Source organism: Arachis hypogaea, chromosome 1 (assembly GCF_003086295.3).
Source record: "Arachis hypogaea cultivar Tifrunner chromosome 1, arahy.Tifrunner.gnm2.J5K5, whole genome shotgun sequence".
Lineage (NCBI taxonomy): Eukaryota > Viridiplantae > Streptophyta > Magnoliopsida > Fabales > Fabaceae > Arachis > Arachis hypogaea.
The window spans coordinates 88,929,902-88,943,355 of NC_092036.1; the positions used below are offsets into that span (position 1 = coordinate 88,929,902).

General features: G+C 30.8%; 1 protein-coding gene across 5 annotated transcripts; it reads right to left on the reverse strand.

Moving 5' to 3' along the window:
• Nucleotides 1-7,137: 7,137 nt before the first annotated feature.
• LOC112695759 (uncharacterized) lies at nucleotides 7,138-12,959 on the reverse strand. Of its 5 annotated transcripts, none has more exons than XM_025748223.3 (10): nucleotides 12,526-12,959; nucleotides 12,256-12,315; nucleotides 11,386-11,460; nucleotides 9,383-9,614; nucleotides 9,104-9,142; nucleotides 8,705-9,009; nucleotides 8,526-8,633; nucleotides 7,995-8,438; nucleotides 7,468-7,575; nucleotides 7,138-7,342 (listed from the first exon to the last, which is right to left on the reverse strand). In XM_025748223.3, the coding sequence occupies exons 4-10, from the start codon at nucleotides 9,567-9,569 to the stop codon at nucleotides 7,235-7,237; spliced, it is 1,299 nt and encodes a 432-aa protein (XP_025604008.1). In that variant the 5' UTR covers nucleotides 9,570-9,614; nucleotides 11,386-11,460; nucleotides 12,256-12,315; nucleotides 12,526-12,959; the 3' UTR covers nucleotides 7,138-7,234. The 5 variants fall into 5 exon arrangements, with proteins under 5 accessions (XP_025604008.1, XP_025604017.1, XP_025604050.1 ...); XM_025748232.3 differs by having other exon boundaries at nucleotides 9,383-9,647; nucleotides 12,526-12,753; XM_025748265.3 differs by lacking the exon at nucleotides 7,468-7,575.
• Between the last annotated feature and the right edge of the window lie 495 nt (nucleotides 12,960-13,454).

Below are 13,454 nucleotides of genomic sequence, written 5' to 3' on the forward strand. Positions count from 1 at the left end.
ACTTACTCGCGTAAGGTTTATTACTTGGACGACCCAGTGCACTTGCTGGTTAGTTGTGCGAAGTTGTGATAAAGAGTTGAGATTGCAATTGAGCGTACCATGTTGATGGCGCCATTGATGATCACAATTTTGTGCACCAATAGGATTGAAAAGTTTTGGTGGTTGGAATGACTTAAGTGATTGGGCGGAGTGTTGAAATGATAATATTGAGAACTAGTGATGATTTTGAGACATGGACATGATTTGAGTTTGATTGAGATGATGATAATGATGAATTACAAATTAAATGAGAGATGGATTGATGATGATTGAATTTGAATAAAGGATGATGGGGATTGATATTGAAGTAAGATATTGGAATGAATTGAATGATAATGAGATATATGTGACCGGGTAAGAGGCAGTGGCACTGTCCACTCGCACCAGGTATAAGTTAAGGCTCCGGGTAAGAGGCAGTGGCATTGTCCACCTTCTCCGGGTAAGAGATGAGAAAGAAGAATAACGAGAATGAACTTGATTTGAAATTGTTCTTTGACGATCGTGGTTATTTACCGCCCACCAGATTTTAAAAAAATTATTTCGTGGGGATCGTTGTTATTTATCACCCACCAAATTTTAAAGAAAATTGTTTTATGGGGATCGTGCTTAATACCGTCCACGAGATTTGATATGAAATTGTTTTGTGGAGATCGTGGTTATTTACAACCCACGTGTATGCTATTTTTCAATTGAAAACGTCTGTAGGGATCGAGGTAGTTTACCGCTCACCAAGTGAGGATCGTGGTACTATACCACTCACCAGCTTTCAAGAGGACAATGTCCAGGTAGCTACCGGACATGTCGGATTAGCTATATAACTGACAGATGAGACTCATTAGTCATAGGATAGGCATACATCATATGTTTGAATTGTTTGGGTTTGCTCAATTGTCTTTGGTTTGCCTAATTGTGTATATTAAATGTTTATGTGCTAACTGCTATACTTAACTCTATTTGTGTATTACTTGCTTGCATTGCTAGTGTTTGCTTCTCTGAGATGTCCCTCGTACTGGTGTCGGTTGACGCTAAGGGCTGGTTCTGTTTCTAGTTTTGATTCCTGTTCTGAGGAAGGCTTTGGAAAGTCTGAAAGGTTGGAAAAGTTCAGACAGTTGAAAAGTTGGAGAAGATAGGAAATGGATTAAACTTAGTATCCCCCTATGAGAGTTGCCTATTTATAGATTAGTGAGGACCTAGGAATGAATATCTGATTAAAGGAAGTTTAAGATTCTTAATGAGTACTTATTATAGTGCATTGTATTTATTTGGCACTTTTACCATGCTGAGAATCCATGGGTTGGGAGTTCTCACTCCGTATATATTCTCTGTTTTTCAGATGCAGGTCCTGATGCTCAGTAGTGGGATGGATTCGTTTGGATGGCGGCAAAGTTTATTTGATTCTATTTTGTAATTTTAGAATCTCTCATTTTTTTATTTTGAAAAACCTCTAATATGATGTATATAAATGTTTATTTTGCAACTTGCCTATAGAGGCGATGACATATCTTTGGGAGAGATAGAAAATATTGTGGTCAAACTAAATTAATTATGTACCTTAGTTGGCCTAAACTTCGCAGATCGCGACTAGGCTAGTTTACTTAAGATTATACCTATATATATTGTCCTTATCTTATTTCTTCTTAATGTCTTAATTTTCTTATCACTTTTTGAGCACGCTTTATCTTCTTGTTATCATTATATGAGAGCATTATTCGTTTGCGATTCTATTCTACTCATTTTCAGACTTCTCATTTCGTAATTCCTTCAATTACATACACACAGACACACACACAAATACTTATTATTATTCCACCTTGAGTCGTATCACCGAAATATCATTGACTTATGACTCGAGCATAAAAATATGTATATTAGGGTGTTATATGGTTCGCTAAATCTGCAACCTGTGGTGTGGTCGGGGTGGTCGGAGTAGAGGTAGAGGATCCATAGTCCCATGGGTATTGGAGGAAACCTTCCCTCTACCTCGACCACGGCTGCAAACATGACTGGCAGCCTAATTCGCAGAACCTCTTCATGTCCTCATGTTTGCATATATCAAAACCACCCATAAAACAGTGAATCAACATATTTCAGGGAATGTCAAACAACTCCAGCAACAATATGCAACCAGACATAAACACCCATCTCCACTTTCATCAAACAGAAGAACAGGTTAAACTAGTTTTTTTTTCAAATATGCATCCTTATTAAGCAACATATGCTTCAATATAACTTAATTTCTCAATTGTGTTTGGATCTATTAAAATGGACAGCTTGACAATTTTTTCAATTTACAACAAAACATTTTAACCTAATATAGAGATTTTAATTAACTAAATATAGAGCTTTCAATTGAAAAAATAAACAGAGGCAGAATATAGAAATTTCAATTAACAATATTGAAATTTCAATGTTACCTATTTTGTAGAGGCAGAATCAAATTGAAGAGGAGAAGCTGGGTAGCGGCGGTGGAGGTGGCGGTGACAAGCAGACACTAGAGAACGAAGGCTGGGGAGCGACGGTGGTGGCTCTGTGGTGCAATGCGGTGGTTCGGAGAATGGAGAAGGTTAACGGTCAAGTGGTAAGGAGAGAAGAGGGAGAAGAAAAACGAAGGGGTCTCAAGGGTGGGTGTGCTAATGGCAACGGAGATGGAGCTATGGTGAGAGGGAAGGGTGAGGGAAGGAGGGACATGGTGGTTTTGGGGGTCTAGTGAAAGAGAGAGTGAATCTAGAATGAGAGAGAAGAGCATTCGCGTTTGAATTTACGTCTCAGTTACCGTTGAATTTTGTTTACGCTAAACCTTTGCGGATCACTAAAATGCATCGTTTCATTAATTGGCTTTACCGTCGGATTTACCTGGGGGGAAAGAACGCGCCATTTTATTTTTTGTTTCCCTCCAAATATTACGGACATAATTATCGTCAGAACCTAAAACTCGACAGTAAATAATAAACCTTACGAATTTGACGATATTACTGCCGGTAAATTCAACAGTAATCTCGTCAATAGCGTCTGGCGCTAAATTCAACGATAAATTCGACGGTACTCAGTGTCTTTTTGTAGTGTTTTTAAGAAGTTCACTTTATTATATACGGGTTCAGGATAATGCAATATGAGACTCAGTACTTTATTTCCATTTTAATTTTAATTTTTGTTTTCAGATATGCTGGTACAGATTCTTGGGAGCAATTCGAATACATGGGAACATAGATATCATGGCTTAACTTTTTTTTTAATAATAATTTCATGGCTTTAGAAGTTACTAGATGCTTAATATTAGAAGCAAAAGAAAAGTTTATTAGAATGGTAAAGATAACAAGATTTTATCTTTTTCTTATGAGAGATGCTGACTTTAGAAGTGTGAGTCGTGGTTAAACTATTATTTTTGTTTATGTTTTTATTTTTTAACTATATATATATATTTTAAGCTGTGCCAATTGATTTGGTTAAGAAACTCAGTAGTTTATTTTTGTCCCTTTTTAAGAGATTCAACTTGTATGTATAGTAGTTTATTTTTTTTATCTTGGATATGTTGAAAATGTTTCCAGATCTCTAGGATATTTTAGATCGCTCTGTTTTTAAAATTAGGGATTAGAAGTTGTAGAATTTCCACAAAAAATAGAAGTAATATTTTGTATTTGAAATGCATAAATTGATCCTTATATTATCTATGAAAAACAATAATTGTTTTAAAAGGAGAATTTAGTTATATATGGATTAATTATGATCATGCTTGCTTACATATATATCATTATAATTATTTTTTTATATAATTATGCAGGATAATTTTAGAAATTTTAATCAAGATTAAGATGCATATCATGATGGTTAATTGACAAAGATGGAGTAGTGTTAAGAATTGAAAGATGTATGGTTGATTAATGACTTTTGTTAGAATATACTTATATAAGATATAATATTTTAGTTTTTCGTAATTTACTAGTAGTAAACTTTAAGTGGTCTCATACATATTTTGATTTGGGTATACTTAATTTAGTGTGAGATGTATGAATAGTCAAAATTATGATCATTCTGATACTTTTGGTTCATTACAAAATATTTTGTTTAAGGATAATTTTAATTATTTAAAGAATGTTGTATAGTATTATTATGTATTTATTTTTATTTTATGACATTTGACTAATTTAATTAAAAATACAAGATTATATATATAATCATATTACTACATATTAGGTTTTAGTAAAAAATATTAGAATATAAGAAAAGTGAGGGACATAAGACTATGCTTATATAGAGTAGCTATAGGTATACAATGTTGTTACGTTTCTAAAGTGATGCAATAGCATTCTGGTAAGCATAAGTGATGAAAAGCGTAGCCTTTGGTCTTCAAACGCATCACTTGAAAAGCGCATCCTATTTTAAACGCCAAAAATATAGCTTTTGATACAGAAAAGCGTAGCCTTTGAGAATAGGCAATAGCTGAATAGGCATCTCAACTAAAGCGTCTCCAAAACTAAAAAGTGTAGCCTTTGCCAAAAGTATTATTTTTTTTAACTACATTTTTTAAGAATAGTTAAATGGGTGATTTTTTTCTTGTGTTTTTTCAAAATGAAGTTTATTACTCAATTTCTCGAAAAAAAACTTCATCCTTTATATGTTTTATACTTGTTTTGAATAATTTCAAGATGAATGGGATTGAAGATAAAATAATAGTATTATACATGTGTATGTTATGTTGCTTGAAATTGTTTAAGATGCATTCATTTTATGAAATTGTTCCATAATAAACATATTATCACCTATATTATAATTATTAAAGCAAAATGATAAAAAATTTCATACTTGTCGTATTTTTAGTCATATATTTTACTTTCAATTTTTTTCACAGTTCTTTTACACATTTTGGTATATATCAAACTATACATCAGCCAGAATATGCCTAATTGTATATAATTATAGTTGTCCCACTTTTTCTTTGTTCGATTTTTTTTTATGGTCATCTCCTCTATAACTTCTTGAGGCCTTAACGTAGTAAGAACATAAGCAATATTATTTTTATGGCAAGAAAGTACAAATTTTTTTGTTATCTTATGAAGTGATGACTATCAAATCTTTCCTATTTAAAAAAATTTGAAGCAACACCTTAATTGTTTCAGTAGCCATTTTTAAATAATTATGTCTGAAATGGTGACTTTGGATTAAAAATTTTGAGACACTACAAGAAAAAAGGTTTGTCGGCACCCTTTTTTCTTGCCACGCTTTTAAAGCGTACCCAAAAGTGGTCTATGGACACGCTTTTGTGAGGGGTGACCACTAATTTGTGATTTACCCAAAAGGATGCCGACAAAAAAATGTGCCGATAGATCCACAAAAGCGTGGCGATAGAGCAACCGACACGCTGACAGATGTGACCCTTTCAAAAGCGTGTCGATAGCTCAAAAAGCGTGGCAAAAAGCTATCGTCATACTTTTTTGCACTTTTCGACACGCTTTTAAAGCGTGGCTAAAGGCTTATTTTCTTGTAGTGAGATTTTTTGAAGTCTTGGAGCATGAGAATGGCAGAACAAATCTTCAATAGGAAGATTAGAAAAGAGAATAGTGCACCTTCATGGGATGTGATATACAATTTTTTTAGGCTTGATTCGCGCCAGTATTCCAAATTGAGGTATGTAAATGGGTTACTGATGAACTTTTTAATGAATGGATATACTTAATGAATGAAGATTACTTAATTTTCATTTACACTTACACACTAAATCCTTACACCAATGACATTTTACAAGATGATATTTTATATGTTTTTACTTTTAAATTAGAGAAGTGTTCAAATACCGAAGATAAAAAATCTGAAAATTGAATAGACTCTTGTTATTCTAATTATGGATTATATTTACAGACACTTATGCTTGAGTATGTGAATTATTACGTATATGTAGATTCACGAAGAAAAACATCCTTTTAAAAAGATACAACTCTTCAACAAATTATAGATTTATAAATAGATGCAATCCTTTGAACATAATTTTTTATATATTTTAAAAATATATCTCAAAGAATACTCAATATACCATGATATATAATGTTCAACTATAGAGATAAATGTAAACTAAATTCATTCTATGGTAAAATGGATGTACTACGAGGCATAAATTTAGGTGGAAATACTAAACCAAAGTTACTATATCACTTATTATTAATGGATGTGTACTTTATTTAGTTTTGGTTTATTTTAACTTGGTTGGGACTTGACCAAGAGAATTTCTAGGCTACATTTCTACTCTTTTGAGTAATTGTTTAATCAAAAAGAGAAGAAAATGTGATATCTTCAAATATTTAGAGTTTATCTTGTTGTAAATTTGACTAAAATAAAAATTTACTATGATTTTTATCCTTAAACCAAATTTGAAGAAAATCAATGATACTTTAATTGGGTGGCAATCCAAAAATGAACAAAACACTTTGACGTAAAGTCTTGAGTTCGAGCATGGAAAAAATGCTTAAGCATCTTTTAGCTAACATCTATTAGCACTACTACATACTTGATTTTTACTAACATTTAAAAATGTTACTAAATCATATTAAAATGTTACTTATGTATATTAGTAATATTTTAACAAATGTTAAATATACCCTATGTTACTAAAGAGTTTTACTAACATTTTTTTAAAGATTTAATAACATTCAGTAAAAATGTTACAAAAGATATTCTATAGTAATATTTTGAAAAATGTTACAATAGACATTTCTTGATAACACTTAGAGAAATGTTACAATAGATATTTTTTGTAACACTTAAAAAATGTTACCATAAATATTTTTTGTAATATTTAGAAAAATGTTACCGTAGATATTTTTTGTAACACTTAGGAAAATATTATTGTAGATATTTTTTGTAATACTTAAAAAATGTTACCATAAATATTTTTTTATAACATTTAAAGAAATGTTACCATAGATATTTTTTATAACACTTAAAAAAATATTACCATAAATATTTCTTTTAACACTTATAAAATGTTACAATAGATCTTTAGTAATATTTTTTTAGTTCTATTATACTCTTTTTTATTTTATATTATACACAATATAAATATACTAAAATTAATTACTACAACATGAAATATTTCATTAAATATACAAATTCACAAAATGAAATTTTTATAGCCTCTTTAATCAATAATCATTGTACAAGTTTGTCTCTTTCATTAAATTCACAAATTCACAAATTCATCTCAATATTACAAGCACACCACTTTCTTCTTTTTTGATCTTTTCTTATGCTGGTCATGCTTCATTTTCTCCAATTTCAAGTCAAGAACTTCTTGAGTAAGAGAAGAACAAAAAGCCTGCAAAAAAATAACTATTTTAAGGCACCAATACCAATATTTCTACAATAAATCTCAATATGATTATTATAAAGCATGAATTATAAATGCTATTTTAAATTCTTCGATTTTAGGTATAAATATACCTGCTTCTTTTTAGGTGAAAGAATCACATTCTTCTCCCTTGTTTGAGATAATGACTTAGTATGAGATTTAAAAACATCTTCTGTTATAGTAGATGATTTACTTAGAACCTAAAATATAAGAAAAATAAAATATTATTAGACCATCCATAATATTACTAAACCACCCATAATAAGAAAGGGAAAGAAAAAATAAAGGGGCACTCAAAAGTGCATGCAAACTCTGTTTGTTTTATGGCTTTATTTTTTAATATTCAATTCACATATTAATTTGTTAAGAAGTTTTATCGTTATACTTATTGGTTATTAAATAAAATAGAAAATAATAATATTGATTCAAATTGCATGTGTTTGTAAAGTGAAGATAAAAAATAAAGAAATTAAAAACAAGAGATATATTAATTTGTAGATTAGTCTATACACGCTAAGATTGGTTCATTGTAGATTAAATGATTGAATACATTTAACACTATGAAAAGTAAATTTTATAAATTATTATTAAGAAAAAATGCAAAGAATGATATAAATACCTCTTTTTCAGCAGTAAAAACTTCATGATTTGCTGTTGCAGTAGCTTCTACTTCCTTCGTATTTAAAGTAGTTGACAGAAAAGAGAGATTTGGAATTTCTACTCCTGGGAGATTTTTCTGTAGTTGATTCAAAAATACATTAAATCCACACAACATCTGTGACTTCATGTCCTCCACTCTTTCTTGAAGTTTTATTTCCATCTCCTCTTGCATCTTTTGTTGTATATTCTGAATTTCTGTTTGAGCATTCTCTTTAACTTCTTTAATTAACCTCTCCATCTCAACTTGAGATCTAGATCCCCACAAATCTGAAGCTACAACACCTCTATCATAAGTACGGACACGACCGGGTTGATCTTTTCCTAATACTTGGGAAAGTATATCATCTTGATTTGTGCTTTCTAATTTTTCAGGATGTGAAACTATGGCATCCTCAAGCTCAGACTACAATCCAAAATTCAAACTACATTAATCTATGACAAAAAAATCTATATCACAAAAAATATATATTAAAAGAAATACATATCTTACAAAAATTTTGCTTGTTCCCTCACTCATTGGTTTTCCATCTCTTGACTTGTGTGTTAAAAAGAACATGTTCACCCGAGATGGTTCTCTTCTATCAGGATTTTTCATTGCCTATTAAGAAAAAGCACAATCAACTAAAAAAATAAATACAAATAAGACAAGTGTGAACAGATTAATTCTACCTCCTCTTCACGTATTTCAGCAAATGTTTTTGATCCTGTTGTATGCTGACTTGTATTCTTTGCTCTACTAGCTTTATTCTTCTTGCTTTGTTCCTTTAAAATCATAAGTCCATGCCAACTTGTGTATGTCAATGGAGCAAGATGTGCATTTCTAACCAAAGTTCCTAAATGACTGCTTAACTTGGCTCGATTGCAACCAATTGGTTGACCATACTTATTTAATCTTATTGGCAGCCGATCCTCATAGCTTAAACCATGAGTTTTAAGGCACTTTGTCGGACCCCTTTTTCTTTTGGTTGCTGGTTCTGTTATGGAAATAAAGAAATAAAAGACAATAATGTAAAAAATAATATACATTGATTATAAGTATTAAACTAAACATAAAACATAATTACTTACTATCATCATCATTAGTTTGGGGTGATGCTAAAACTGGTCCTGTTATCAAGTATTAAAAGCAAAAGTCATTTAAAAGGAAATAGATTAACTGTGACAAAATTCAAAAATTTATCTCAATTTCCTAACTTGTTAGTTTGTGTTTTTTTTCTTTTTTAAAAAAAGAATTGGGCAATAGTATTAAGGTATTATCAAATTCAAGAATAAAATACACACAAGCAGGAAATTAAAAATAGTATTATTTTATTTCTTTCAAATCACATGAAATAAAGGCACACTTACTATCATCATTAGCATATGGTACTAAAGGTGTTTGAGAAGGGCTTGATGCAGTATCCTCTAGCTCACCAATGATATTAACCATAGAACCACCTTTCAATCCTCTACTTTTCTTCACCGTTGATATTAATCGGGATTGACGAGGACCTAATCCAATTTGCTCTTCTTGTTCATAGATAATATCTCTCATTGAGATGCTTGACCTTAAAGTTTCTCTTTCTTGTTTCCCATAACACTATAACAATTATAGAAAGTGCGTAAGATAAATCTGCATAAATTTAGTGAACACAAATTATTATCCATACACCAACTAACGAAGGCATCCATAAATGGACAATTAAAAGCAAACACAGCCATAATTAAACAATTAAATAAGAAAATACCAGAAGAACAAGAACTAAATCACAGCAAAAATAAGAACTAAAATCAAGAACAAAGACCTATAATAACAGCAAAAGAGCAAGAACAAGAACTAAAAAAATTAAAAAAATCACAGCAAGACCAAGAACTGAACAACAAGTAATCAACCAAGGCAGCCATTATAAACCAACAACATAAATTAAGTGAAAGAAAATTATTCTCCAAACACCAACTAACCAAGGCAGCCAAAATTGAACAATTAACAGCAAACACAGCCATGATTGAACAATTAAATAAGAAAAACAAGAACAAGAAATCAAACCAGTAAATCATAGAAAACACAGCACGACTAAAAACTAAACAACAAGAAAAATAACTTAAATCTAACGTAACTGAAAAATCTCATATGCTTTACATTAACATAGAACGGCTATATTGAGATTCATTCAAGCCAGCAATCAATCTGCATGTGAGACCATAAGAGTTGGTGGATTTCCTTGTTGGTAGGTATTAATAATGAGAATAAGTTACCTTCCAAAAGGGGGTTTGATAAAAAGTAGACATTTTATTTCAAAAATAAAAAAGGGCAAGGAAATGAAAACTTTTAATTTGAACTGAATACTGACTAATGACTAAACTCTCACTAAGGTAACTCTTAAACAGAAGGGTTTCAAATTTTTCATAAGTCATTGATATAAATTGTAAACCTGATATGAAAAACAAAGGTGTTAAATAATAGAAAATATAAATGCAGCAAAGTGTAAGGTATAAGCAATATCCAATTACAAACTCCACACTCAAAAGTATCACTACATGGCATTGATATCATCGCTAACAAAACTAATTACAAGCCATAATATTGTGTATTTGCATACCATGAAATTTAATTTCGGCATGTTTAACTTATATTTATAATATATATGTTAACCTCTTAAATTTATTTAATGAAATGTATATATAGAAAGTAAGTAATTATAAGATATGATTTAAGCATAAAGTAAAAGTGATTAGACATTTTAAGTTTTGGTAGTTATTTTGTTCCACTTGGTTTAAGCTATGTATCCTTTGGAGATTGACAAGGGTCATTTAAACATTATATTTATATAACAATATAATTAATTCAATTCACTACATATTTGGCTCAATGGTCCCCCGAATAAGCTGCGCCATTTTGACCTTTCTTCTATTTTGGTTCCTTTCGATTGGTTAATTATATTAATGCATTTAAATATAATAAACTTTTTCTGTAGTGGGAGAGAATATAATATTGTTCATGAATATTAGGTCAGAGATATTTGAATGATCCTAGCCAGTAATTAAAATATACATTAGATTTTGAAATCTGAATGAACCACTTTAAATACAAAATAAAATAAAATATGGAACAAAAAAAAGCATGCACCGTGGAATTAAGTGGAAGATACTAGTTTGGATTGACTTTGTTATATATATGATTTACCAATGAAGTAGTATGTGTGATCATGTGTACTCAAGCAAAAGATATAGAGTTCAGGAATTCATGTTGAAAGATATGTATGTCAAACAAAACTGCCATCATGAAAATTTTCTGCTCTGCTGTGAGACAAAACAGAACAGAAGCAACACAAGAAACATGATCAAAATATGATGATATATAGCAATCTTGCCTCTCTATTAGTTAGCCAGCGTTTGAAGAGCTCCTCGCTGTCGATGCGAAAGCTTTGAGAAACACTCTTGAATCCCTTTAAGCAATTAAAGAAAAAAAGCAAGTGAATAAAGACTATAAGCAATCACTATAAGCAATTAAACTTCACTTAATTTCTATAGACTAATCAAATAACTAATGCCTAATTATTCAATTATCATGAATGAATGTTCTTTTGCATTCTCCTAGTATCCTATTTTTAAGAAATTGCTTTACAATTCAACTCTGAATCTAATATTTTTATGCAGAGAAGAAAAAAAAGAAGGAATGACAAGAGATATTAGTGATCAAAGCACACCTCAATATCTTAGTTCAAGCAGTTCTAGCCCTGCTTTAACATCTTCAATCATAGGATAATTCAAATGCCAAAACACATATAATACTAACACTTCATAAAATACATAAAAACAATCGAAAAGACAAAATATGCTAACACTTCATAATATCCTCATAAGTCTCAATGAAAACAATACATGTATGCTATGATTCAGACATTAAATCAAACATGTATTGGGCAGCTACATCTAACCAACCTATGCTGCACCAAATCGAAATGTATAGAGCAAAACATAGCAATATTGGATATAAATCAGTATTATCAAAGGCAATGAAAAACTAACTGCAATATGAACTGACAATCAATGTACAGAGAAATAGCTTATCCCTCATTCCCAAAGATGCACTTATCAGTTATCAAAAACATTCTTCTGATGTTTCTTGCTTTATCAATAAGTAGCACAAAATAACAAAGAACATTGAAAGCTTCTCATAGACAAAAATGTGGTGCTAGCATCAGGTGAAAAATAGATAGATAATACAAAGTGAGACTTACAGCAGCATCAAAACTCTGAACAGCTGTGAGAGGAAAATATCGACCCCCCTTCAATTGTTTCTAAAACGCCACACAAAAGTTTAGTAAGTATAAATTGCCAAGTATAAACATAATTTGAATTGAAGGAGCAATTAAACTCATTTATACCTAAATTCAAATAAACAACTTAATTGGTGAGAAATTACATATGCATGATTCAAATCTGGATCAAAATCAGTAAGAGAAGAAAGAATCCGAAAAGAGATTTTTCTTCTCATCCATTAGACTCACCTCAAAACAGAGAATAACAAATCCAACCCTAGAATTTGTTGAAACAAGAGAGAGATTCAAAGAGCGGAGGAGCACATGTGAGGTTGAGAGCGAGAGTGCGAAGGAGAACGAGATTCGGAGTGAGATTGAGAGCGCCAGTGAGGTTGAGAGCGAGAGTGCGAAAGAGAACGAGATTCGGAGTGAGATTGAGAGCTATGACTGGTTCCGATCTTTCTTCTGTTTCGTTAGGCTAGGTCTCCGTCCAAAGTGTTATAGAAATAGGTAACATTTTTTAAGATTTTAAAAAAAATTATATATATTTACTAACATTTCTAATAAAATGTTACTTTATAATATAATTTTATAATAATTACTAACACTTTAACAAATGTTAAGCAATAAATGTTACCAAATCTTCAAAATGTAGTAGTGTAGGTCTTTATAGACTATATCACAGGGTCAAAAAAATTATTTGATTATAGATAATATATAATTCAAGATGACACACACAAACGAAAAAAGAGAGAGAGAATAAATAACCAATAAAATCTGAGAACTCTTTTTTTCTTTTTTTTTTCTTTTGTTTCTGCTTCTCCCGTGTCTAAACCAAACTAATATCATGAAAGTGCAGCCCATGTGTACATAAGAAACAAAACTAAACCAACCCAAATATCATAAAAATAACCTAACATATATAATATAACTATATCACATAAATCAGTGTTGGTGAGTGAACTAGTAGTGTTAGAGGTGGCAATGGATAGGATGGAGTGTGGTAGGGTTTGAACCTAACCCTAACCCTACTTGCAGATTGAATTTGTTATTAAAACTCAATTCTATTTTATCCGCAGATTGAGAATAACCAAACCCTAACCCTACCCACAGTCAATTTACGGGTATCCAATTCTACTTACGGATTTTCTCAAATATGTAATATTATTATATAATCT

What these genes read in the sequence shown, in the direction of transcription:
- LOC112695759 (XM_025748223.3), bottom strand. Translation starts at nt 9,569, where the DNA reads ATGAGAGATATTATCTATGAACAAGAAGAGCAAATTGGATTAGGTCCT. An exon ending in AGGGAACAAGCAAAATTTTT is followed by an intron (nt 8,439 to 8,525) that starts GTAAGATATGTA and finishes TTTGGATTGTAG; the next exon opens with TCTGAGCTTGAGGATGCCAT. An exon ending in TTTCACCTAAAAAGAAGCAG is followed by an intron (nt 7,343 to 7,467) that starts GTATATTTATAC and finishes ATTTTTTTGCAG; the next exon opens with GCTTTTTGTTCTTCTCTTAC.